This window comes from Pollicipes pollicipes, unplaced genomic scaffold (genome assembly GCF_011947565.3).
Source record: "Pollicipes pollicipes isolate AB1234 unplaced genomic scaffold, Ppol_2.1 Scaffold_7231;HRSCAF=8579_pilon_pilon_pilon, whole genome shotgun sequence".
NCBI lineage: Eukaryota > Metazoa > Arthropoda > Thecostraca > Pollicipedomorpha > Pollicipedidae > Pollicipes > Pollicipes pollicipes.
The window spans coordinates 11,810,402-11,837,010 of NW_023597034.1; the positions used below are offsets into that span (position 1 = coordinate 11,810,402).

A 26,609-nucleotide genomic window follows, 5' to 3' on the forward strand; every position below is an offset into this window, starting at 1 on the left:
CCTCGGGGCCCCCCCCGAAGGATGTTGGAAATTAGCAGGCTATGGCCTCGGCAGACACGGCATCGGAAAGCTCTAGTGCAGTTGCACTAAATGGGTGGAATGGAATATGGGTGAAGGTAATATTGGACAATCAGGTCATATACGACTAATTAGAACGCCTAGCTGCCTTCCATTATGTAGAGAACTAAAATTGCTAAGACAATGCAGAGGATGGCGTCATATGGGTTTGGAAATCTTTACCAGAGGAGTAAAAATAGTGAACATCGCCAGGTGTGACCTGTGATGTCGTTTTCGTCACTCGGCTTTTACAGCGCACTCAGCTCTCAGTGATATTGATGTACGATTCAAGGGTCAAAGATCATCGTCATTGCCACTAGCTCGATATCCGCACCAGGACATAAACACTGCCATCTGGTTCGTTGGCTATTCATCCCCTCAAAAAGTACCGTACAGGTGGCCGAAGGTGCTGCCAATTTAGACCGTCTGGCTTGGAGCATGCAGTTGCCTGCGAACTTTGATTTTAGTTTTGGACACTTTTCCGGCCTCTGCTGTAACCCAAGGCCACTATCTTCTGGAAAGGATAGACCATCGTTGAAACTTATCTGCAAACAAACTTTTTGTAGATTGAGGCACTTATGGTGACCTCTGACCTGACACAAGGACATTACCTTCTAGAGAATGGCTGTCGACCATGACGCATCGATTGGTACAGGTTTGTGCCGATTGGCCACATACGCTCAGAGCATGGGGGCGTCTAGAGACATTTCATGAGCTGAGTCATTAGCTAATTATTTCCCACAAAGTTGTATCAGTGAGTCATATGGCTGAAGTCACACTGGCAGCACAAGGAAATATGATGCGGACGGACGGACGGACGGACGGACGGACGGACGGACGGACGGACGGACGACGGACGGAGAGAGAGAGAGAGAGAGAGAGAGAGAGAGAGAGAGAGAGAGAGAGAGAGAGAGAGAGAGAGAGAGAGAGAGAGAGAGAGAGAGAGAGAGAGAGAGAGAGAGAGAGAGATGTGTATATATATATATATATATATATATATATATATATATATATATATATATATATATATAGAACACAAACATGTGCATATAAATGAGCCAGAGCTTGATATTTGATTTTGCAATCTGCATGAGTCATGCGCCAAGTGTTTCAATGAAAATATTGTCTGAACATTAGTCAAATGAAAAATGGAACAGCTGAGTCACGAGCTGAGTCAGAATCCAATATCTGTGAGCCAGTCCGGAGCTGGTTCAATACATTCCAGTCAAACCAAGTTTGATGCTAACCACATTTAGGGACTAGTATCCCATTCCTTGCACTACCTGGATGACAATATGTTTTCCAATGCCCTGTTGTCCGCGATATATCATTATCATACTCAGCCGGCAGAAAACACTCTTCTGTAAATTACGTGCGGGAGCTTCTCCACGCACGTTTCCCAATCATTTCCACCATCCCCCCACTGGCCTACAACCGACCGACTTCGCCGCGCGCTAGGAGCAACTCGCATTCAGATGGGAATTCAGATCCCAAAATGGCGAAGGTTTTCTACTCCCATCGAAAGGAAAGAAATTCACGACATCCACCTCTACACAGCCTCCTTACCTCTGGGCAGCCTTGGGTTGCCGGGCTCCTCTGTTGAGTATCTATGTGCCCCAAGTCTGCTATTTTTAGTATAAATCGGTACTAAGCACCTCTCCCCTCTTAGGGAGATTTCGTACTAAATATTCTCGAGGATGTGTTGTCTGTTCCAGGGCCCTGTGTTCTAGGGCTTTCAGGCGCGTGGAGCGAGGGACCGCTCGCCGGCTAGCTGTCGCGGGCGCCTCGCGCAGTGTGTGCCCGTACTGTTTTGAATTTCGAACTGTGAGCGAGGTAAGGTATATTATTCTTATGTCTAAGACCCTTACAGAAGAGGTGGTGAAGCGCAAAGGTGAACTATGCCGGTGCTGAGTCCTCACGCTGCGTCACAATTGCCGCATGGTTAGGTTATTATGCTTGTATGTTTAAGTAGCTGTTCTCGTAAAATACCGTGATTGCTCAAATAACGGTGTACTTTCTGCAAAGCCAGTGCATGCACACCCTCGAAATTGGATGGTGGTCATATACTGGGCGTAGGCACCCTCTAAAACAAAGGGTGATTACCATTATTTGAAATTATGTTTTGGCTCCTGAGAGAACAAAAGTATTAAAACCACAGCTTGTGGTGAGAACAAAATAACCCAAGTAAATTTGCACTGCATTCACAGCAGGCACTAAAGGACATTCTTTGGCAGCAGGTGACAGTAAACACCATGCTATAGCAGGTCTCAGTGATTGTGAAAGACCAATAGAAATTGGCTGTTTGCATTCTTAAATTTTCTAGCCTCCTAGATAAGTGCTTCTTTCCTAATTCTATGTGTGCACCTACTTTATTTTTTAAGCTATGGAGCTGATGAAAAGTTGTTGGTATTGATAATTCTGCAGATGCTTTATATGTTGTGCACCTGTTGCACCATTCTCCTGAGCACATGGTACTAAGTTTATGATTGAAATGTCATGCAAGCCATGATATAAATAGAAAGCAGCTGGGGCATGGTAGTTAGTGCATCTACACTCTAACCCAGGTACAATTTTTCTCACCCAGAGGAAAGATTCTGGGGCAGTGTGATATCTGCCTAGGCTTTTACTGGCCTAGGTGTACTTAATTTGGGAACAAGTGTGTAGTTCCCTATTTAGCTGGATAGAATGCTAGGCCCTCCCCAACTTTGAGAAAAAAACTTGGTCAAAATCAGGGAGAACATGGTCTGCACCATTTCTTTGGGATAAAATATTTCTCTGCTCACCTGCTTCACAAAGCTAGGTACAAAACTGCACCACCTGGGACATCAGGCTGCCGCATGATCAGGACTTGTAGGCCAACTGTGGCAGGGGAGGAGGAATTATTTCCTCCTCACAGAGCAATGCAGTTGCATAAAGTTAGTGTCACTACATCTACTCACCGGCATTGAGTCTGATACAATGCTTTTCTCAGTGTATGACATTGAGCTAAATTTGTATATTGCCTTCACCTACACCAGCAACCAGTCGTGCTATCACTGCTCCTCACACGGCTTATCCAGAATAAGGTCAGTAGGCTACATAAATGGCGTGCATGCAATAGCAATCTTTAATGACAGGGCTGATGTAGGTTATTTATCGGTTTTGATATTGCTTTTTAGGACCTTATTGATTTTGTAAAAAATGTTGGTTGGCGAGACTCTGCTATGATAAAAGATAGAGCTCAAAAGATGTAAGTAATCATATAAATACACCAGTAAAAGTTATGCTCAATGGAGAACAAGAAACCGTGCTTTAGCTACATACTCAGATCGTGATTCTGTGGCTACGATCTGTGGATCTATAGAAAATTTCCATGCTTGTGTTTAATGACCCTTGTATGCCTTTTCATCCCATATGCAGCTCAGATTTCTTGGTGGAGAATATGCCATCTCTCCAATGCGAAATCCTCCCCAAGAGCCGGAGACCAGCGGAACCGTGATTTTCTGCGCGCCCAAGCGAGTGCTTGGGATGGTGTTTGACTTCACCATTATATGTTCTATGCAATACTGATTTTTGATAGTTTCAAATGCAATGTTAATAAAAGTGTTATTTAGAGGTGCATGTAAGTGTGACATCATATACTTTCATATCAATTTTTCTTGTGTTACAATTATTTCTATGTGCAACCCAGTAACGTGGAATCGTGCCATGTACAACATATTCTCTGCGCTTCTCCCTGGTCCGTCAAAAGGCGCTGTTGTTCCAGAGGTACGGGGTTCGATTCCCCGCGGTGCCTGCCCTCCCTGTCAGGGTGAGAGGCAGGCGACGCCATATGGCCTCAGCAGCTGAGTGCGTCGTAAAGTCCCAATGACATGACGTGACGCTGTTGCTTTAGGTGCGGACTCGGGCCTGGTGTATGAGCGCGTGGGTGTCGTTTTTGGACGGTAGGTTGATTAAATACGTGCTGGTGAGCAGCAACAGACCTGGGTACTGAATGCATCGCAAGGAAATATGATGTGTGATATGTTAGAGAGGTTCGGCTGTAACCCGCAAGAAGTATCCGTCGTTCAGTCGTGAGTGTGGCGCGTGATGCTGTCGACGTTGAAAGAATAGCTTGCCTCCATCGCGCACAGAGAACAATTTTTTACATTTTTTCCAGCATATGTTTGTGGAGAACAAAATATCTTGGGGCTAAAAACACCAAGAAACACACAAGTTTCAGACACTGACAGGTATAGGTATAGGTTTACATTGTTACCGAATGGTATAAAAGAGCATGGTACACCAATTGTCATTTTTAAGGTGGAAGATATCAAAATAATCATAAAAATGTACATCCATACTCTTTCCTTTAAACTTAACTAATTACGATAGGGAGTATCCGAGTGCTGCAAATACACAGCAACCGCGGCCCCGGCGCCATTGCTACGCTATTGGTGCATGGTCACAATGTTACTGCGCATCAAGAACTGTAGAAATGTACGGGGCCAAGGTAACAAGAACGCAATGAAATGTTTCTTACGTATCGAAGTAGTCCAGCGATATTGCATCATTGGAGTTGCATGAGGTGGGATTGTTTGGGGCCCAAGTATTACTGGATTGTGAGACCAAGGGCCCAGATGACGACCTACCCTAGCCTAACCTGACCTGACCTGACCTGACCTGACCTGACCTGACTGACCTGACTTGACCTGACCTAGCCTACTGACTTATCCGGTGTCCGCCGTTGTTATCGTAATTATCATATTTTGAGCGTAAGATGGTATGTTGTCCATGAAATGTTCCTGTTTTATGGTTATTTCGATGTCTTATGTCTTAAAAACATTAATTGGTAGACAATTTGATATTGGTATGTCAGTAATACTAAGTATACTATGGCCATACATTTTTAGCTACCATACATTTTTAAGGCTCGTGATGCCTGATAATGTTGTGACCGTGTTCCTATAACGTAGCAATGGTGCTGGTATCGCGGTTGTTGTGTATTTGCAGGGCTCGATGTTTGCTATCGTAATTGTTTAACTTCTAAGGTAAGAACATAGATGTACCTGTTTTTTTATTATTTGCGGTATGTTCTGCCTTAAAAACAACGACTGATGTACAATGCTCTTTTCTAACATCAGGTACAGAGGTATGCCATGACTACACGTAAAAATGGCTTTAGACATGAGACGGTCATCAAATTATCCCCATCTACTCGAAGCCAATGCACTGTATTCCTGGCGTGTATAAATTTGATCCCGAAGGCGCAGTGGCTGGGCAGTTAGCGCATCTGGCCTTCATGCAGTGAGCGCAGATTACAATCCCGGTAATGTTAGGGTCCCTGAATAGCAATATCAAATTATCAATATGGATGCCCTCATTCTGTGCCATTGGAATGGTGGCATAAGCAATGGTCATATCACAACGGTCTGAAAAGAGAAAAAGCTCAGGTCCTTAGTACTGGACAGAAGCACAGTTTTCTATGTTCTTGAGGAAATCCGTCTCTCTCGTATTTGGACTCCTCAAAGAAGACCAAATTTGAGGAGAAACTTGGTTGTTGCCGTAGGTTTTGGGGTACTTTTGTTGTTTTCCACTTTTTTTTCTTCTCCCTCGAACTCAGTTTGCCCTTGATACCGGACTGTTGTAGGGAGAAAGTGACTGATCCTAAGCCTGAAATATAATTTAGATGACCGTAAAGAAACCTCAAATGAGAGCACCGTTAATCCGATATGGGACCCGAAGGGCTGGCTAAAGGTCATGAAGGGAGCACAGATTGGACCCTCAAATACCAGTCAGAGGGCCCGTTGCACCGACCCCGGCCCCGGCCTGGGCTTGGGATCCGTTGGGATCCGTGGGAAATCCGTTATGGGACCCGAAGTGTCATATACGTAAGTCATGTATAATTATATATATATATATATATATATATATATATATATATATATATATATAATATATGAGTCAGGGGTCTAAAGGTCATTGAGGGGGCGCGGGCCGGACCCTCAAAACCAGGCAGAGGGCTCGTTGCACCGATTGGGCCCTGGCCTCGGCTTGGGAGCCCATTTCCCACGCAGGAACAGTTAGGACCTTCGATCTACATTGGTCGGTGCACCCCGAGCCAATGAGGGGCCCGTGTGTCGGCCAGGGGCACACAGCGCCTAACCGAAGGTCCGGTGTTGACAAGGGCCCCCGAGTTGGTCAGAGGGTGTTCGAGGGTGCCCGAGAAGGGGCCGACGTGCGCTTCAAGACTGACGACCAATCGCCCAATGGGAAGGCTGAATGACCGTAAGGTCCGAAAGGCTGCAGGTCACCCTGGCCCGTATGGCTGTGACCGCAAATGTCAGCCGATATGCCTCTCGCCGATTGTGGACCCCTGGGACAATGCGGGTACTTATTTCGGCCGGAGACCACTACACTAAATTGTCGACTCCGTGTTCTGAGCCCTGTGGCCCCCATTTCTCTAGCAGGAACGAGGCCGAGGCCCGTGATTTGCATTGGTCGGAGTCCCTACAACAGTTGTTGGTCTTTTGACGGTCAGGTCCCCAGTGTCCAAAAGGGCTCCCGCGACGGAAGAAGTCCCGAGTCGACCAGGGGTGACCCGAGGCCCTTGCGGGGCCCTTCATCCCATCTGAGCCAAGGGTCCGTTGGCTAAACATGGGTCTCTGTGCCAGTTATTGGGCCACCTGCGGTTATCAAGGATCTTGCTGCACCAATGAGGGCTCTTGCGCCTCTCCCGGGCCAAATGCCCCGGCCAGAAGCCACCAGAGGGCCTTCCGCGCCAAGAAGGGCATCAATGTAGTTTGTATATCTGTGAGGGCCTCCGGGAAAATCGACCACTCGAACCCGCCTCCATGTCGCCAGAATGGCAGCCGGTAGGCACCTTAGACTGGGACGGAGTGATCTTTATGCAATTGCCCGGAAGGGAAGTGTGCACCTAACTTCACGAATTGATTCTGACTTACGGTTGACCATTCCCAGAAGAAAACATGCTGCCTATGTTTATACAAGTTGCTGACCTCATTAAGATGTACGATCAACGTTCACGGGATCCTCAATATCTCTGCAGAGTGTGGAGTCCCTCCCCAGGCATAAGAAGCTAGGCTTCCGTCCGACATGAAAAGCCCAAATTCGAATCTATTCCGCTTAAAAGTAACCCAAGTTGGCATCATCATGCCACGCCGATAGACCATGAAGCCACCCACTCAACAGCAGCCGTCGTCGAGATTCGAACCCAGGCCTACCGCGTGCGAGATCAGTACGTCAACCATCCATCCACGGGGTATGCAGGCCCGGCAGCGGATAATTCGTAATCAGAAAAGAACCGGCTCTGAGTGGGTTGATGGCTTTCGTGATTATCACATGCGTATAACGCATTGAGCCGACTTCCCCCACAGGGTTCCGCATGTTTGCATTTGGTTCCCTCCACGACTGGCAATCCGCGTATGCTTGGTGCGTACAACCATTTGAAACATTTTTGGGGGGTGTATAAGCCCGGTGCGCAGCCACCCTCCATTTTGGGGGGTGTATAAGCCCGTGCGTAGCGGCCCTACGTTTTGGAGGTTGTAATTTTCAGTATTGAATTATTGTTCCTAAATGCAATCAGGGACAGCGATCAACTTTATTTTGCTCGGCATGTCAAGCACTCTCATGATGTGTAACATATCTGGCATGGTAGTTATATTACAGTAACTATGCCGGGGCATTTGCGCCATACATTTGAGTGCTGGAGAATCCAGTGCCCTGATATCTGTGGTGTTTGGTCATGGAAAGTCAGTAGTTCAAGAAGTGATCATTTCGCAAAGTTTATGTCTGGAAAACTGCAAACACACTACTCGAAAATGCGCACTCAGAATGCATAAAAATGTTCCTGGATGCTGGTTAAGTGTGCCTTCAATATTTAAAAAACAGAAATAATTCAAGTTGTCATGCTTAACTAGTGTTGGAAGCTGCAACAATATTCCGGGAAGTGGAGTACAAATTTTACAAAGCTGAGTACACTATTTTCCAAGTGCTGTTGGTCATTGCACTTTTATTTCGCTTATTGGGAGGTTACAGTGCAGTGGGTGGTACTCATCAGAAGAGCCACATTAAATATGCAGTAATTCATGCAAAAGCATTCCAAATGAAAAACATGTCAGTGTTCAACATGACGCACTGAAACAACAGTCCCAGACTCCATGACATGAAACATATGTCCATAAGAGTGCAGTGTCGGAAACCTGGGTGTTCCTTGGTGTTTTGGGCCCCAATACATTTTGTTTTCCGCAAATATACACTAGAGAGAAAATAAGTTGTTCTCTATGAGGAACGTAAAATGAAGGCAAGCTGTTCCTGAAACTTGACAGCGCAGTTTCACATTCACGACTAAACGAGGAATACTGCTTGCGGGTTGAAACCAAATTGTTCTACCATATCGCACACAATATTTCCTTTCACTGCACTGCCCAGGCCAGTTGATGTTCACCAACACACGTTTAACCCATCTATGTTCAGACGCCGGGCCCGAGCCTGCGCTCACAACAGGGTCTCTTGATGGGCCAAGGAGAAGCGAGAGGACAGAGCATCTCGGATATGTCACGATTCAACGTTTCTGGATTGCACGTGGAGATCATTGTAACACGATACAAATTGATTCGAAAGCACGTAGTGTTACACCAGCACATACCCCCAAATAGAGTATGAATTGGTCATATATTGATTGAAATATTATTTTAGTCAGTCTTGAATAGTACGATGATTACATTTCCATTTGAAGCTATCAAAAATGGAGATGGTATGGAAGGCATAATGGTGACGTCAGGCACCATCCCAAACACTCGTTTGGACACGCGGGAATCCACGACTCCGGGAGTTTAAGGCTCTTGGGGAAGATTTAGCAATGGAGAGGAGGCATATTCTCCATCAAAGATCCGGTCTGAAAGCTTGATGAAAACGCATAAAAGGGGCATGAAATGAAAGCATGGAAATTTGTATCGATCTTCTAAGTGTCACCACGGAAATATAATCTGAGTATAAAGCTAAAGCAGGATTTCTTGTTCTCCGTTGAGCAGTACTTTTGGTTTCGTATTTATGTACTTTTTAGATAAAATTTATGGACAGAAAATGAAGCATGACTTTTATCTATTTTTTGGGTCTAACTCTTATTTGAGGTAGGTTTGCCAGTGAATGATTTGTACAAAACCATTAGGGCCTTAAAGAAGCAATACCGAAACTGATAACTAACTTACAGCGGATTTGTCCTTGAAGGCTGCTGTGCCGTGCGCGCCATTTATGTAGCCTTCAGACGATTTATATCTATGTAGCCTATTTGGAGGAGCCCCGTGCGGGGCTGTGGTGGGCGGCGATGAGCGATGGGTTGATGGTAAACAGGGGTAGTGTGTAAGTTCAACTCAGTGTCATGCACTGAGAATAGTGTTGTATCAGACTTAGCGTCGGTGAGTAGATGTAGCGATGCTACCTTTGTACGGCTGGCGTGCTCTATGAAAATGAAGTAACTTCTCGGCCCCTGCTGCGTTGACCTGCGAGCCAGGACCACGCGTCGGCCTGACGTCTCGGATAGCGTCATCTCGTACATAACTTTGTGGAGCAGGTGAGCAAAGAAATCTTTAGTCCCAAATAAATGGTGCAAACCATGCTCTCTCTGATTTTGGTCAAGTTTCTTCTAAGAGTTGGGAGTGGGGCTGGCATCCTATCCAACTAAATAGGAAACCTCTGTCCACAAGTTAAGCAAGCAAGTTCACAAGTCAGTAAAATCCTAGGCAGCTATCACATTTCTCCAGGATCTTTCACTTAGGTTAGAAAGATTGTACCTTGGCTAGAATGTAGCTGTACTAACCACTGCGCCCCAGGCATCCTATTGATATTGTGATCTGGGTGAAATTTCAATCATAAATTTGTCATGATGTGCTGTGGGGCATTGTGGAACAGGTGCACAGCATTCTAAGTGTTTGTTTCTTTCAGCCTTAATTGGGACTTACTCCTGTACAACAAAATTACAACAAAACTTTGTCAGCTCCATAGCTTCAAAGATACAATATGGTAGGTGTGAGCATGGACTGAGGAAGTAAGCACTTTCTTAGAAGGCTAGAAAATTCAAGAATTGCAAGCAGGCAATGTCTCATGGTCTTTGGCAATTTCTGAGACCAGCTGAATCATTACTGTCTTCTGCCACAAAGAATGTCTTTCAGTGCCAGTGGTGAACATGGTGCAAATTCATCTTGGTTCTTTGTTCTCACTGCAGGCCTTGATTTAAGAATTTTTGTTCTCTTCCCAAGAACCAAAATCAACTTTAATATACTGTGTGAGTGGCTATTCTCTTAAGATCTTACCATACCATGGATTTAGGCAATTCTATTTCTCCAAGGTTTTGCTGTAAATAAAAGGTATTTTATGCTACTCTGCCCAAAGTTGCCAACAGGTAACTTGGTGAGGGGCATAATTTCACAAGACAAGTTTAGGGCTGGCAGGGGAAAAATGGCACAAGAAAAAATGTGTAGTAAGAATGTGCATCAGACAACAAACTACATATGCTCTTCCACAAACACATACTCAAGCTCCACCATGATCACACCACTCATGCTCTCACCCAGAAACTGGCTCTAAAAATGGCAAAAACAAGGTATAACTCCCTCTCCCCTTTACCCTACAGTTTCTGGACACCACACAGGGTGGAGGTACGGCAGGTTCCAGCCGAGCAACAGACACAGACAGCACTCAACCTGATATAGCATGAGTATGATCCCTGACAGGTCCTGTCCCCGCCGGTTTTGTCCTTGTTTGTAAAGCTTAAATCTCCAGCTTTAATTTCATGCCCTTAAATGGCAAGCTTAACATGATTTCAATGCCCAGTTGCTTTTTATCTTTGTACTCGGGACACCAGTGTAAAAATGAAAAACAATGGTGTCATCCAGATTTCTGGCCACCAAATGGCAAGAAATTCAACCACCTATGGGTCTGAATGAGTACAAGTAAGTCATTTTTTATAAGCATAGTGCCCATCACTGTACTGGTTCCCTCCATGATTTTACAAGTCTGTTCAAGACATGAGTGTGAGCGGAATATTTATGCTCTTGACAAATTAGTCACAAGTAGGCAAATTTTTCAAACCAATTGGCTAGTTTTGGGGTTTTCAATCCAAACCTGAGTTGGGGGTAGGTGCAAGTTACTGAATAGTTGAGACATTTCCAGCACTGTATTACAGGTGATTCTCCTATTTGCATTGCGGTTACAAAGCAGTGGAGCATGAATAGGTGTCTGTCTTTGGTAGATGCTGGAGTGTGCGGTTGTTTGCTACCATTTGTTGCATCCTTGTGATTGGTGTAGTCAGTCTTTATTGGAAGGTTAAATTGTGTCCAATTTTGAGTTTGTCTGCATAGGAAGTGGGAGCATTGCTTATTTGCAGGTGGTGCGATTCTGCTTTTCGTTTCTCATTTCCGGGCATTGTTCAAAGATGAGTCCATTCAACATTCACGCACTTAATTTTCTTCATTTTCATACATGATCCATCACAGCCAGGCTGCAACACAGGCTGCTTGCTATTTGGCATCCAAGTCAGATGGGTGCAGGATTTGTGCTCTTGCAGATACGAATACATGGTTCATGATGAAAGTAGTAAGTCTTAAGCTGTTGCATCTTCTAATTTCACTTCATCCAGAAATGGAGGCAAAACAAATTTTCTAAAAGCTGTTATTGTTATGTAATAATGGAGTACAAACTTATTCATTTTATCCAGTCACAACCCTGCAGTACAAAATCTCCTGGTATGCATTATGCCAGGAACATCAATTTTCCAACACTGTACTTGGGTCTGGCATAGGTTACATGCATTGGTGCTCCATGTTCAGAGCACCAATGTTATGTAAGTGTCACAATGAGTATATTTTTCTTCTGGCAGGTCAATTGTTGCTCTGTTTTTCCAATGCTTCACATCATGCAAGTGCTAGTATTTTTTAATGTGCAAGTAAATGATGTGTGTATGGTAGGTAGTGGATATGTGCAGATAACTTCATACTGCAGAAAATACTGTCTTCCTAGTGTTACAATTTACTATTCAGACAATTGTAACCAGCAGGGCATCATCATTTATTTCCCCTTGCATATACAACAATTTATATTGTATTGACCAATGCAGCCACATCTCTGTAATTGGGAAGGCCTAAACTGTGCATTTTACAGGCAAAATTGGAAAAATCCCATTTTGGGAACATGAGGGTATGTTGCTCCCTCTTCCACACAGTTACACCCATAAATTGGATAGTATTATTTTTTCAGGCATCATGCCATCATACACACCTGCCTAGGTAATTTGCGCAGAAATTGTTGTATGTAATGTGGTGTTGAAACTTTATCCCTTTTGAGGGTATTTATTTAACCTTGATGAAGTTGGTTCTCTGTGTTGAATGCTGGAAACAATGAAGCCCTTAGAGCCCTCTTTGTATAATCTGCACAATGGTTACCCATGCTAAGCAAGAAGTACCAGACACAGGCACATGTCACAATAATTTCTGTCGTGGAAGGAACCATCCAAAATAGAGTGTTCCACATTTGTATGGGGTTTTCAACTGAGTGACTTGGGGGCTGACTTTGAGGCCGTTCAAAATTGTGCCTTTCCTAATACCCGAGCCCCTCTAGTTTCTGAGCTACGTGCCTGTAAAAATGTGAAAGTTATATGGGTATGAGTATTCCAAAGTCACCCTGGCATTCATGACATAATAGTGTCACTCCAATCTTGTCATTTCACAAGCCATGCAGCAACCAATGCTGACAAAAATATAGCTGTCAAGGCATTCATATCTGGCATTTCAACATGTTTTCCAGATATGACAGTCATCAATTGGCTCTTAGTCAATCTTTAGCTGGGCATGGTGGTGTTGGAAACTCCAAAAATTTCTGGTAGCAGAGTGCAAATTTTCTATGGTGGGGTACAAAATTATCCGAGTGCTGCAGGTCATTACAATTTTGTTTAGGTTATCTTTTGGAGATAACAGTACAATGGGTGGTGTTCAACAAAAGTGCCACTTTCCATGTACAGCAATTCATGTAAAAGCACTTGAAATGAAAGACAACATCAGTATTAAACATGGTACACTGAAACAACATGGTCTCAGACTGTGTACTGTGAAACACGTGCATACATATGGGGTTTGCAATGTATGAAAGGCTGTACGTGTGCACCCTCCAAAACGGAGGGTGGTCACGCACCGGGCTTATACACCCTCCGAAAGAGATGGTGGACACGATACGCACAACCAGAGTAAATGGTACGCAAAAAAAATACAAATGAACGTGCCACAGACGGCCACCTACTCATGCTGCACCACGGTCACGCTACTCACCCTCCAACACGGTCACGCTTCTCATGCTCCACCAGCTAACTGCTTTTAAAAATGGCTCAACATTCATGTCCTCCACCTTCTAACTCCCGGACAACACACGAGGCCCTGTACGTCTCAGCCGAATAATAGAGATAGCCAGCACTCTCAACCAATTTACCGAGCCAGCGCAAGTACAATACCTGACACACCCGCCCAGGCCGGGCAGAAGAGGATCGGAGTCAGACACTCTGCTGACTCCGGCGGGTGATGCAATGTAGTAATGGACTGTGATGCGCTTTAACAGATATTATTGCGAAGTATTATAATTTATGTTGCAATTTATGGATGCTTTTTCCCAATAAACCCTTTTCCTTGGTTTGCCGGGCCAAAGTTATGGGTTCATGTTACTCTGGTGTCCTGGTGTTTTTGCCGGAATGAGATGGCTATCTCCGAATAGTTTTTTGGCTATTTGTGGCAACGTTTTTCGACTTGAAAGTCTGTTTTCGTAAAGCCTGAATTACCTGCTGTAATTTCACACCCTTAAGTGACAAATTTAACCTGGTTTAAATCCCCAGCTGCCGTTACATTTTTGTGCTCTGGATACTAGGAAATGGCCAAAAATCCAACCACAGGTGGTTCCGGATGAGTACAGTAGTAAGTCCATAATCGTGATGCCCATCGCTATACAGCTTCCCTCCAAATGTGTACAAAACCGCTTAAGGCATGAGCGCGAGCAGAATAGTTGTGCTCTCGACAAATCAGCCCGGAGGAGGCGAATCATTAAAACCAATTGGAGAGTTTTGCTATGTTCAACGTCTAACCTGAGCTGGGAGGCGGGCGCTAGCCGCTAGATAATTGTTAATAGAGAAATAGTTTCCGACGCTGAATTGCGAGCGAATCTCTTACTTGCATTGCCACAACACAGTGATGGCGCGTGAGTAGGCGGCTGTCTGTGGTAGGTGTTTGGTTGTGTGGTTTTTATGACCGTTCGTTGTATCTTTGGCAATCAGTGCGGTTTGTCGTCAATGGTGGGTTCAGTCATGTTCCAATTTGAGTTCCGTAGGACACAGGAGGTGGGAGCTTTGTTAATCTGCAGACCGGTGTGGTTCTGGTACTCGTTTCTCATTTCCCGCTATGGTCGAAGGCGATTCCATTCAACATTCACACACTTTGTTTTTTACATTTCCATGCACGATTTATCGTATGCCTAGGTGGCAACACAGGCTGCTTGTGACTGGGCATCTTAGTCTGATGGGTGCAAGGTATGTGTTCTTGTAGATGTCAATACATGGATCATGATGTTAGCAGCAAGTCTCAAGCTGTTGCACCTTCTGGTTTCATTCTGCCCTGAAACAGAGAGGTAAAATGAGTTTTGCCAAAAGCTGTTTTTGTTGCATCATGATGGAGTACAAAATATTTCATGTTACTTAGTCACAATCCTTGAGTGCAAAATCTCCTGGCATACATTATGCCAGGAAACGTGAAGTTTTCCGACACTGAGGCATGATGACGTTATCAAACTATGGTGCATTGAAGACCATAGTCACGCAAACAGATAATTGTGCTGTCTAGAGCAGTCTTTTCCACTTGAAAAGTATACCAATAGTTATAAGTGAGCTTGTTTTATGATCTGGTGCGCGCTTCAAGATGTTCAAATGTGAAGCATTCCATTGAAACATTTTTTACGCAGTTGCCACCACTGGCACCCCATTTGTCCTTACCCATACTCCAATAACAAAACCTTCAAACTGAGCCTCTTTTCTTCTCTGCTGTCTCTGCACAATAGTACGCGCGCCACATCCGCGCCAGTGTTGTCTTCATTGGCTTCCCCGCGTACCGGAGTCGGATCGGAGAGATCCCCTGGGAGTATTTCCCGGCCTCTCACCTACGGCCACGCTATGGGCGGGAATTTTCCGCCTTTCTGGGTGTTGCCTCGGAGATGTCTGTGCTCTCCGGACTCTCCGGCGGATGATTGGCTGTCGGATGCCGCGGGGCGGCATCAGTGCTTGCGTTGCCAGCGGACTGCCCATCTATTGTCACAAATTGCTTACGAAAGCGAAAAGGGTCACGTGATACTGCTCATCAGCCCAGGTTTTGCCGATTCGTCTGAACCGGTATATGGCGGTCGAGAAAGAAGCGCGAAACCCATACTGATGGTCAGTTCCTCCACGCGTGGGGCGAGTGGAGACAAGTAATTACAAACTGCGACGTGCAGGACGAGAATACGCGTTGGGATCACTTTAAGCACGTTGCGGTCGTTTTTTTTTTTGCATCCGTTTTCATGGCTGTAAATTTCGCTGTAGATTTCACAAAAAATCATCGGGTATTTCTGGCATTGGACAGCATCAGATGCCAAGCTGCAGCCTGGCAGCTTAACAGCATACAGAGTGCTCTTAAGGTAGTTGCATGGCAAGAAGGGTCAACGGGGTTTTAGTGTTTGTGAAATATGTATGAAATGCAAGACTTGCTTAAATGAGTCAGGTCAGGACAATGTATGAACACAACAAAACATAGCTAATACCAGCATACCAAAATCTTCCTGTTTGCTCAACCTTGTCTATGCAAGTGGATACTTTATCTCCGACCTGTCTAGGAAAAGTACCCCAACCACGAATCCTGAAACAAAATAAAAATCAAAATTCCCTTCTGATGCACATGGCCAACAAACAACAGAACAAGAGGGACATACAATATGCAAAAGTCTGCATCAGTAAAACATCGTTTTGGGGCTATTGAGGCATTGGAGGCTTTGTTTTCCCATGCAGATAGCAGAAATATTAGTTGTGATGCATGTAGTTACCACCAAATCTGTCATATTTTCCATCTGTAGCAGCGTGGTCGCCTGCAACAGACGTATCAAGTGGACTTAGGTTGTTATGATAACCAAATTGCACTTCATTTTCCGACCGTTTGCTTTAATCGTGCGTGTGAAATCAACGAACAAGACAAACAAAGACGATATTTTATGAGAACGCCCCACTTTCTCAAACACGCTCCTGAAATGGGCGAATTGGCGTTTTTTTTCAAGAGGGTGCCTGGCAGCTAGCACACAACGTCTAGCGCGTTTGCCGGTGCCAACACTGACCGCTCCTCCGTCGAAAGGGGCCGAGCTCGTCGTCTCCGGGTGATTGATGTCTGGTCTTGGTCAGACACTGCGCTTTGCAGCTTTTTGGAATTCACAAATGTTACTTTTCCCATGTGAATCTATGAGGGAAGATTGCTTTTGCACGAGTGCCATGTGGTAGGAAAATCATGAGTTCTCAAATGCTTATCTGATCCAATACCTGAAACTATCTGAGCCAATATCTGAAACTTCATACCACCCAATCTTTAAATGGGCGTGTTGTGCTGCTGAAAACTGCAATGTCAGCTTCCAGAAGCATGAAGGTGGGCCTGGTTGACCGGGGCGACTCGATTTAAAAATGGTGTTACTATTAAAGCAAGGGTCTTTTTTGCTCGGGACCCTGCTCGTACCTGTTGAAATTAAATGCATTTTACAGTTTGGATTGCTGTTGATAACTGTACAGCCAGATCATCAAAATACAGATATGAATATTCAAGCATTTGTTACTGACAATAGCTAATAAAAATTATTTGTTTCAGCAATCAAAATGAGTTTTACGAGTGATGAGCTCAACTTTCTGGTGTACCGCTACCTCCAAGAATCAGGTATGGAGATGTCTTGTACGTACCAGGTCAGTAGTCTGCTGCTGTGCACGTGGGATTGCTTTTAATTGGTGATGAGGGTGCAATGTCAGGCAGGGTGTCATTTTTTACACATTGAAACAAGTGTCAGTCACGTTTTGTTTGCTTTTAGAAACCTTTACGTGGGAAGCCATTATGGAATTGTTCTGGAACTTTTAACCAAGTTGATGTTAACTTGGTGGCCGACTGTTGTAATGCAGGAATCATACAATATATTATGTTCTGTCCCTTAGGGTATATCTTGTCGTAAGACATTTCTGGTGATATCTGCTCCTGTTGCCCAGGGTTCTCCCACTCGGCCTACACATTCGGCATGGAGTCGCACATTGCTCAGAGCAACATCAACGGCGCGCTGGTGCCGCCGGCAGCACTCATCAACATCGTGCAGAAGGGCCTGCAGTACACGGAGGCCGAGATCAGCATTGGCGAGGTGCGACGGGAGGGTCGGGAGCCAGAGGGCCACGCTCGAGGCTCGAGAAGAACTAGGCGCGCTCACTACAGCAACAGCATTATCAAGTCATCATGTTTCAAGTTGTGATTGTGTTGATAGGTTGTATGTGCCTCCGTCGTGGGTCATTTTCTGACATAACGTCGCGTTCATAAGCAGGGGTCATAGGAGTAGAAGTAAAATTGTCTTTTCACCCACTCTGACAACCTGAGATTTTAATGACCACTGGCCTTTGACGGTGGCATAGAAACTGACTGCTGCAGCTCGCACGTATAGTGGCTACTGCCAGCCCAGTGGTACCTATGGGGTTTGCTGACTGGCGTGACCGTGCCGATGATGGTGCAGTGTGGCAGCCGCTGGTATTACCATGCTGATGGTGGTGTGCAGGCAAAGGGGCAGTGGCTGGTATTACCGTGCTGATGTTGGTGTGGAGTATGTAGGCAGTGGGGCAGCAGGCTGGTATTACCATCCTGATGGTGGTGTGGAGTATGCGGGCAGCGGGGCAGCAGCTGGTATTATCGTGCTGATGGTGGTGTGGAGCGTAAGGCAGTGGGACAGTGGCTGGTATTACCATGCTGATGGTGGTATGGAGTGTGCAGGCAGTGGGGCAGTGGCTGGTATTACCATGCTGAAGGTGGTGTGGAGCGTGCAGGCAGTGGGGCAGCGGCTGGTATTACCATGCTGAAGGTGGTGTGGAGCGTGCAGGCAGTGGGGCAGCGGCTGGTATTACCATGCTGAAGGTGGTGTGGAGCATGCAGGGAGTAGGGCAGTGGCTGGTATTACCGCGCTGATGGTGGTGTGCAGGCAGTAGGGCAGCAGCTGGTATTACCATGCTGATGGTGGTGTGGAGCGTGCAGGCAGTAGGGCGTTGGCTGCTGAGCGTGCTGACCGTGCTGTTGCTATCGCAGGACGGCACCGAGCGGCTGATCGAGTCTCTCTCGCTGATCGACGCGGTCATGCCCGATATCGTGGCCACGCGCCAGCTGCTGGCCGCCGCCCAGCAGAAGCAGACGGTCAAGACCGAGGCCGATCCGCAGCAGGCCAACGGCGAGGAGGTGCCGCCGCAGCCGCCGCCCGCCGTTGACAACATGGAGGTGCGTGCACCGCCCCCGCGCGCCGCCCGTGCTCGCGCCAGGTCACCGTGGAGTCGGTCTGGCGTGTCGCGGGAGTCGGTCAGCTGGCTCTGTGTGGCGTCTTTTCACGGTGCAGTCTTTATGGACTTCTTCACGGTACGTTCTGTCTTTCTTCACGTATTTTATGAACAATGCTTAGTGGGACATCAACCTGACAGCTGCTGTGTTGCCTGCCACCTGCCATGTTGTAAGGTGTTAAAGGGTTCCAGAGTTATATATGAAGATCCATGATAACTTAGGAAATAATAGTAGGAACCAGTCAACTAATTAGGCTACTTCAAGGCGGGAAATAAAATTATGGATCGTAACTACCCCGAAACATTAATTGTGAAGCTCAAAATTGCTTCCCATGTTTAGCTTTGACGTAACCAAGCAATGTTAGATAATTAAATTGGACCCAGGATGTGAGTACCAGTAAGCTAAAATCGCAATGCTTAAGCGAAAGCATCGAGCAAGCCAGGGAACACGCGCCTTTAACACCCATTAACGAAAACAACCTTGTAATGATAATAAATTTTCCAGGTGGCAGAGTATATGCATCACACCATCGTGATTTATGAAATTTGCCGGGAGTGGTACCAAGCTCAAATGTAAAAAGGAGCAGACATGATATTGAGGCTGGCTTGTGAACCAAAGATCATCCTGCCTTTGGTCATTCCCATGACATCGCTTTTCTTGACCCAGTATGATCTGAACTTTGAGTTTTGACACCCCTCTTTAACATGTGTACAGAAGCTTTGATCATTTAAATAGATGTTATTGTCTGCAGATTTATAAGAAAGGAACGGAATAGGTGAGCTTAATGGGTCCCCCAGCGGGTGAATGATATAATGCGTGAATTTTCCATTCGTTAAGGTTTTGGTAGTGTTGGTCTATGTCGTGTTTTGTGTACCTGTTGGTCCTGTGATTTGGTGATTTTGGTGGGAATCGGTGTTGTTGAGATTGTGGGGTATCATTTTGACATCATTTGAATGTGTCGTCACGTTCATTGTCGTCACCAGGTGGACCAGAGTATAGAAATCCCGCCAAGCAAGGCGACCGTTTTAAAAGGACACGGATCTGAGGTGTTCATCTGCGCGTGGAACCCCACCACCGATCTGCTGGCTTCCGGGTACGTGCTGCACGCGTCCCCAGTGATGCCTACTCGCGTTCAGAAGTCTCTAGATGAGGGGGCGTCTGTTAGCTGGGTGGAGAGAGTGACGGCGTATCACGAGGCCGGAAAAGGGTTGTGTTGTTAGCTCACTGTAGGATTCAGGCCTGTCCCAGAGTCAGCCCCAAACCCAGCTGGCAGCACTCTAAGCCCAGGCGCTCGGATGCCCGCTCTGCATATTGTTTGCTATATTGCTTGGACGAAGGATGCATGACTCTGTCCTGGTTGTCGCATGATGACGGCCCTCGTATTTCGGTGTGCATGGTGTTGAGTGGATGTAGCGTGTACAGGATGCCGTGGCTGGTGGCGGTAGGGGCTAAGTTCGGGGCGTGGTAGAGCTTAAAGGGCCCTGCGAGTCGACGACGCAAGCGTCTTGGCGCGCCTGGATTGTCTGGCCAGTGCTGGCACGATCCAGTTCTGTTTGGGGACCGAGGACTGGGATTTCCCGTGAACGTAGAGGGTTCCCAGCCCACCACGCACCATCCGATGCATACGCCCGTGCAGGCCCATCTGGGCCAGCGTATGTGACTGGCGGGGGCGCCCCCAGGCGTACCCCCCCCCCCCCCTCCAGTGTGGGGGTGGCGTTCGTTAGAGAGCTGCACGTGCGTCTACTGAGAGCCGGCCACCCGCCGCCGCCGCAGGTCCGGGGACAGCACGGCTCGTATATGGAACATGTCCGACAACGCGTCCAGCAACCACCAGCTGGTGCTGCGCCACTGCATTCAGAAGGGTGGCACAGAGGTGCCCAGCAACAAGGACGTCACATCGCTGGACTGGAACGTGAGCAGGCGACGGCCGAGCCCTCCGTCGGTGTCGCGCGTGTCACGCTGTCTGAGGCTGTAGCTGGAGCCCGAGCAGGCGGGCGGCGCCGGCCGGCCTGCGATGTACGGTGGTGGGCGTCGGTGATCGCCGGCCACCTCACCGCGCGCGCTGTGTTGCAGTGCGACGGTACGCTCCTGGCTACGGGCTCGTACGACGGCTATGCCCGGATCTGGACCACGGACGGCCGCCTGGCGTCCACCCTCGGACAACACAAGGGTCCCATCTTCGCGCTCAAGTGGAACAAGAAAGGCAATTTCATCCTCAGCGCCGGCGTCGATAAGGTGACCGGCGCTGGCATTTCTGGTGAAGCGTTGGTATATTGTGGCCCGCATTGCGTTGGACTGTCCGTTGGAAACAGTGTTTCGGAATGGTGCCTCAAATGATAGATGTTTTGTTTCATGTTCCCTTCGGTATATTGCGTAGCATTTCTTGCCTGATGAGGGCAGACATTGCACGAAGTGGTAATACAGATCTGCCTGGCGTGCAGTGCGGCATCACACCCGGACCCAGGCGCACTGGCGTTCAGTGGCCGGGCTGATCGCCAGCGGCGGTGACGCCTGCGCGCCCTGCCGCAGACCACCATCATTTGGGACGCCTCGTCTGGCCACTGCACGCAGCAGTTCGCCTTCCACTCGGCGCCTGCGCTGGACGTCGATTGGCAGAGCAACACCAGCTTCGCTTCGTGCAGTACTGACCAGTGCATTCACGTCTGCAAACTGGCCTCCGACAAGCCCATCAAGTCGTTCCGCGGACACTCGGTGGGTGGGGCCGGCGACGGCCGCCTGCGCTGGCCTGCTGTGTGGGTGGGGCCGGCGACGGCCGCCTGCACTGGGCTGCTGTGCGGCGGGGCCTGGCGAGGCGGCCGCAGTGCGGGTGGGCCGGCGACGTGCTTGTGGGTGGGGCCGGCGACGGCCGCCTGCACTGGGCTGCTGTGCGGGCGGGGCTGGCGACGGCCGCCTGCGCTGGCCTGCAGTGCGGGTGGGGCCGGCGACGGCCGCCTGCACTGGGCTGCTGTGCGGCCCAGCAGATTGCTGCTCCTCACCCCATTTGGTGCCCATATGCCTACCACGCAGCCGTGCTTTGTGGCTCATCTCCATTGCCTCCTTACGCGGCTGGCAACCGTATCAGTTACGTCACGCTATGTAGTGATGATGTGAACACAAGCCTGGAAGAATGGGGGTGTTTGCAGGGGTGAAACATTGTGGTTGTGTTTATAGAAACGTCTGATTGTTTTTGCCCGTTTGTGACGACTTGCAGGCGTTGTTATTATATAACGTTTGTTGAAGACGTAACGCTGCGTTAATGTCGTCTCTGCAAACTCACCACACGTTTTAGCCAAATTTCCTGGCAAACTATGCAGTTACGTGACATTGCCCTTATTTGTGAAGTCTATAAATGTTGGGGGAAGTGTTCTATGAGAAAACTAAGGTGCGAGGTTGAGTAGTGCATGCTCCCTTTCCCCTGTAGGTAGCACACATGCAGCAGTTGCGCACACACACCTTGCCGAATTTCATTATTTTGGACAGGAGTCTGCTCTTGCTGTATATACCCTTTGCTTCTCCCCGCTCACAGCAGTCTTCAATAGGGAAAACCAGATGACAACAAAACCAAATAGCTATGACAATGACCAACACATGGCTCATCATGAAAAATGTAATTATGTCCAAATGTTTTAACCGAATATAAATTTTCATGATGTCATATTTTCCAAACTTTCGCTTTTCTCATTGCGCTTCTTATGTTTTCTGCTTTTTCACCACGCGTTTTTCAGAGTTGCATTTGTTTGGGAACACTTGATCGTTTTTTCAACACTTTTATCTGTTCGAGTTTGGAAAACTTCAGTTTTGCGTGGAGCTGGTTAGGTATAGTCCGATGTAATTAACATTAGTTTGATGCTGGGAAATGCGAAATAATGAGCAATCGTGCTCAGATTATGAGAGAAACGCGTCGCGGAGTCAGTAGTATAGGAGCAAAGCACCGGCACCCGATGAAACCGCCTCCGTCGAGCCGCATTGGCGGCCGCAGCTAACATAAGGCGGTGGGTGGTGGGCTCGGGGAACGACCGAGCACCAGCGCCAGACCCTTGGTGTACCTGGCTGTCTGGAGCACCAGCTCCAGGCTTTTCGTTGTAGCCGGCTGTCTGGAGCACCAGTGCCCGACCTCTTGGTATAACCGACTGTCGGGGGCGTCTGGCTCTCGGTGTAGCCGGCTGTCTGGAGCACCAGCGCCAGGCCTCCCATTGCAGCCGGCTGTCTGGAGCACCAATGCCTGACCTCTCATTGCAGCCGGCTGCCTGGAGCACCATTTCCTGGCCTCCCGGTGTAGTCGGCTGTTTGGAGCGTCCAGCTATCTCTCTCTCTCTCCCCCATTGTAGCTGGCTGTTTTAGACACCAGCGCCAGACCCTTGGTGTATATGGCTGGAGCAAAAGCACCAGGCCCTTGGTCACCTGGCTGCGTGGAGCATCAAAGTCAGGCCTCTCGTTGTGGACGGCTCTCAGGAGCATCAGGCCTTCTTCCAGTGGAGCCGGCTGTGTCGAGAGTCGGGTTTTCCCCGATGCAGCCGGCTTTTCTTGATTCCGTTGGCGCAATGTGCTTGCCGTGTTACAGAATGAGGTAAACGCCATCAAGTGGGATCCGCTGGGCAACCTGTTGGCCTCCTGTTCGGATGACATGACGCTGAAGATCTGGTCGATGAAGCAGGACACGTGCGTGCACGACCTTCAGGCGCACAGCAAGGAGATCTATACCATCAAATGGTCGCCGACCGGACCCGGCACCAACAACCCCAACATGAACCTGATCCTGGCTAGGTCAGTTGATCCGCGCCCCAGCGCTCGGATCTGGCAAAGGCCGCTGTTGCAGGCGCCGTGCGTGGTGCTCCGAATCGCATGGCCCTTCCGTCGCACAATCATGACTGTGTATGGTGTGAGCTGAATTCCCGGCTACGCTAGTATGGGCGGCACGTCGAAGGCACCTCTAATCAGTGCGGTGTGCTAGCGACCCCTGCGTGTAAGGCGTGTCACGGGAGATCCACGCAAACCACCGTGCTTCCGCTAGTGTCCGGGCGCTCTGTCACGACGCACGCCCGTCGTACGTCTGCAGCGCCTCGTTCGATTCGACGGTGCGCCTGTGGGACGTGGACCGGGGCCAGTACATCCACACGCTGACCAAGCACACCGAGCCGGTCTACAGCGTGGCGTTCTCCCCGGATGGCAAGTTCCTGGCGTCGGGCAGCTTTGACAAATGCGTCCACATCTGGTCCACGCAGGTTAGTCCCCGCCAGCCGGCCGCGGGCGGTCACGAGACGGCCGCCGCGCCCACCGTTCATGTGCACGTATGTCATGCGGCACCTCGTGGGGGCCATCCGTTCTGTGGATCGCGTGGCCTACCCCTGGGGCATGCTCTTGTTTCGGAGCCCCGCCGTGCATGCTCTGCGCCAAGTGACCGCTCGCCCATATGGTCTCGTTTGATAGCCTGTCCTCTGGCTACCCTGTTGACCCCAGACGTTCCGCTTGGGCGCGCCCTACCCGGCCGCCCGTCCGCCACGCAGTGTGCCGCGGTCGATGTGTCGGTTCGGTTGCCTGTCAGCCGCCGACCGTCTTGCCCCCCCCCCTCCCCCTCCCCCTCCCCCATCGCTACAGACGGGCCAGCTGGTGCACAGCTACAAGGGCACCGGCGGCATATTCGAGGTCTGCTGGAACTCCAAGGGCGACAAAGTGGGCGCCAGCGCCAGTGACGGCAGCGTAAGTCTCTCTCTCTCTCTCTCTCTCTCTCTCTCTCTCTCTCTCTCTCTCTCTCTCTCTCTCTCTCTCTCTCTCTCTCTCTCTCTCTCTCTCCTCTCTCTCTCTCTCTCTCTCTCTCTCTCTCTCTCTCTCTCTCTCTCTCTCTCTCTCTCTCTCTCTCTCTCTCTCTCTATCTCTCTCTTCTCTCTCTCTCGCACTCGCATCGCACATCGCACTCGCACTCGCACTCGCACTACGCACTCGAACTCGCACTCGCACAATCGGCACTCGGCACCTCGCACTCTCACTCGCACTCGCACTCGCAATCGCAATCGCACTCGCACTCGCACTCGCACTCGCACTCGCACTCGCACTCGCACTCGCACTCGCACTCGCACTCGCACTCGCACTCGCACTCGCACTCGCACTCGCACTCGCACTCGCACTCGCACTCGCACTCGCACTCGCTCTCGCTCTCTATTGCCAACGATTTTTTGGGTCCGACCGGGATAGTCTTCTTCGCTCTGGTGTGTGATATCTATGAAAGTATATGGCATTGAAAGGTTGATGGCGTTACTGCGCAATTATAACCTTTTATGGTGACTGTACTTAATATGGAGTCGGTTCCAAATGTTGCAGTATTTTGACACTGGTTCCGTTTTCCCGTATTGTTATCGGCGTTAGCCTTAATCACTCATTGGATATGGTCTCGCCTCTTTGCTGTTCATGTATCGTCTGTGCCGTGTACTGTACCATGTACCGTTCACCAGGCAGCTTCTTTGCACCTGTTTGATTGCAAACTTAAAGCAACGCCATGCCATTCCATGTGTCTCACCGTCCGCCTGGCTCCAGGTGTTTGTGCTCGACTTGCGCAAGTAGGCGGGTCAGTACCGGACGCACAGGCCGCCGACAGCCAGAGACGGAGTGTGCACGCGGCGGGCACTGCCGAGGCGAGGCTGGTGGTGGGCGCAGCGCGAGCGGTGGCCCCGCGCTGCGCCGCCTCCGCCGCGCGTCCAGTCAGCCGGCGCCAACGCCGGCCGCCGGACAGCAGCGTTTGTGCGCGACCGAGGGCGGACACTGGGCGCTCGCGCGTGGCTGGCGCGGATGACCGGGCCCAGACGACGGTGGCGGGACGTAGCGAGCGGCGCCTGCGCACCGTCGGACCACGCGCAGGCAGTGATTGGTGACTGTGGGCCGTTGGCGGACGGCGGCGCGGAGAACGCGCACACTGGTGACCAGCAGCGGGACAACAGAGTGATCCGTGATGCGACCACGAGCGGCGTGCGAGACAATGAGTCCTCACGGCCATGCCTGGAATGATCTACGCGGGCAACGACAGGAGCGGACAGAAAGATGGCGGCAGCACGAGGTGGCCATAGTACAAAGCTTCGTGTTGGCATTCCTTGCATCGCGTTTTTATAGGCGTTGTTCACCGCTGACTTGACTTCTCAGATGAATAAACAATAAAACAGTCTGCACGCTTTTGGTATTTGCTGAATGTTAACTTGTTTGAACAACTGTCTAGCCCCCCGTTCATGCCCCACGTATGTGTCGCTGTCTCGCATAGTCCAGGTAGTATGCCTTCTATTTTGTTTCGTATCGCGTGACAGTGTATTCGGCCGTGCACTGCGCATGTGGAAGAATTATCGAAAATGCCACAGTGTGGTTGATCTTCATAGCCTATGTGTATGCTTCCTTGTGTGAGTATTTTTGTTAGGCATCGTGTTTTCATGGTGGTGCTTCATTCATGTTTTCATCTTCCCTCGCTCCTACATAGTTCCGATTGGGCTATGTTTGGGCTTCGGGCAGTATTACTATTCGGACAGATTATGCCATGGCTCAGAAAATGTACATTTTTATGGATGCCCACGGCGATGAGCATTTTTCTGAAGCCTTCCCCGGTCTACCTGTGTACTGTCCCACGTTCCCAGCAGTTTCTCCGTAATGGTCGCTGGTTTTATCGGTCATAAAGGATGTTCGCGTGACGTGAGAGGCGTAGCATGTGCCGAGTTCTTCCCTGAATTTGTCCACCCGATCTGTAACTCGGCACTATATTTCACCCATGAACTTTCCGTGTCATCATTTGAGGTGCATTGGGATGTCATAGACGGGGCTGAAAATAAAAGCTGGATTTCGTGACATTGGATGTGCACAGTGCTCACTAGGAATGTTCTCAGGACATTAACAACTGGTCAGAATGCAGCCTTCTACTTGTTGGCTGATGGCATATGTGGTCAGGCTAGTTATTCATCCATGCGTGAAAGGACGCGAACAGGGTGAAAAACATTGTCAAATCAG

General features: G+C 48.8%; 1 protein-coding gene across 3 annotated transcripts; it reads left to right on the forward strand.

Moving 5' to 3' along the window:
- Nucleotides 1–1,794: 1,794 nt before the first annotated feature.
- On the forward strand, nt 1,795–26,450 carry ebi (transducin beta like ebi). Of its 3 annotated transcripts, none has more exons than XM_037232755.1 (13): nt 1,795–1,890; nt 10,667–10,746; nt 16,935–17,000; nt 17,321–17,466; nt 18,393–18,578; nt 19,619–19,728; nt 20,409–20,547; nt 20,709–20,870; nt 21,165–21,347; nt 23,197–23,399; nt 23,692–23,857; nt 24,231–24,332; nt 25,164–26,450. In XM_037232755.1, the coding sequence occupies exons 3-13, from the start codon at nt 16,943–16,945 to the stop codon at nt 25,188–25,190; spliced, it is 1,482 nt and encodes a 493-aa protein (XP_037088650.1). In that variant the 5' UTR covers nt 1,795–1,890; nt 10,667–10,746; nt 16,935–16,942; the 3' UTR covers nt 25,191–26,450. The 3 variants fall into 3 exon arrangements, with proteins under 3 accessions (XP_037088650.1, XP_037088652.1, XP_037088651.1); XM_037232756.1 differs by lacking the exon at nt 1,795–1,890 and adding an exon at nt 9,139–9,607; XM_037232757.1 differs by lacking the exon at nt 10,667–10,746.
- Nucleotides 26,451–26,609: the final 159 nt, after the last annotated feature.

Coding starts and splice junctions, on each gene's coding strand:
- ebi (XM_037232755.1), top strand. CDS start 16,943: ATGAGTTTTACGAGTGATGAGCTCAACTTTCTGGTGTACCGCTACCTC. Junction 21,348..23,196: donor AGTCGTTCCGCGGACACTCG/GTGGGTGGGGCC, acceptor GCCGTGTTACAG/AATGAGGTAAACGCCATCAA. Junction 24,333..25,163: donor CCAGCGCCAGTGACGGCAGC/GTAAGTCTCTCT, acceptor GCCTGGCTCCAG/GTGTTTGTGCTCGACTTGCG.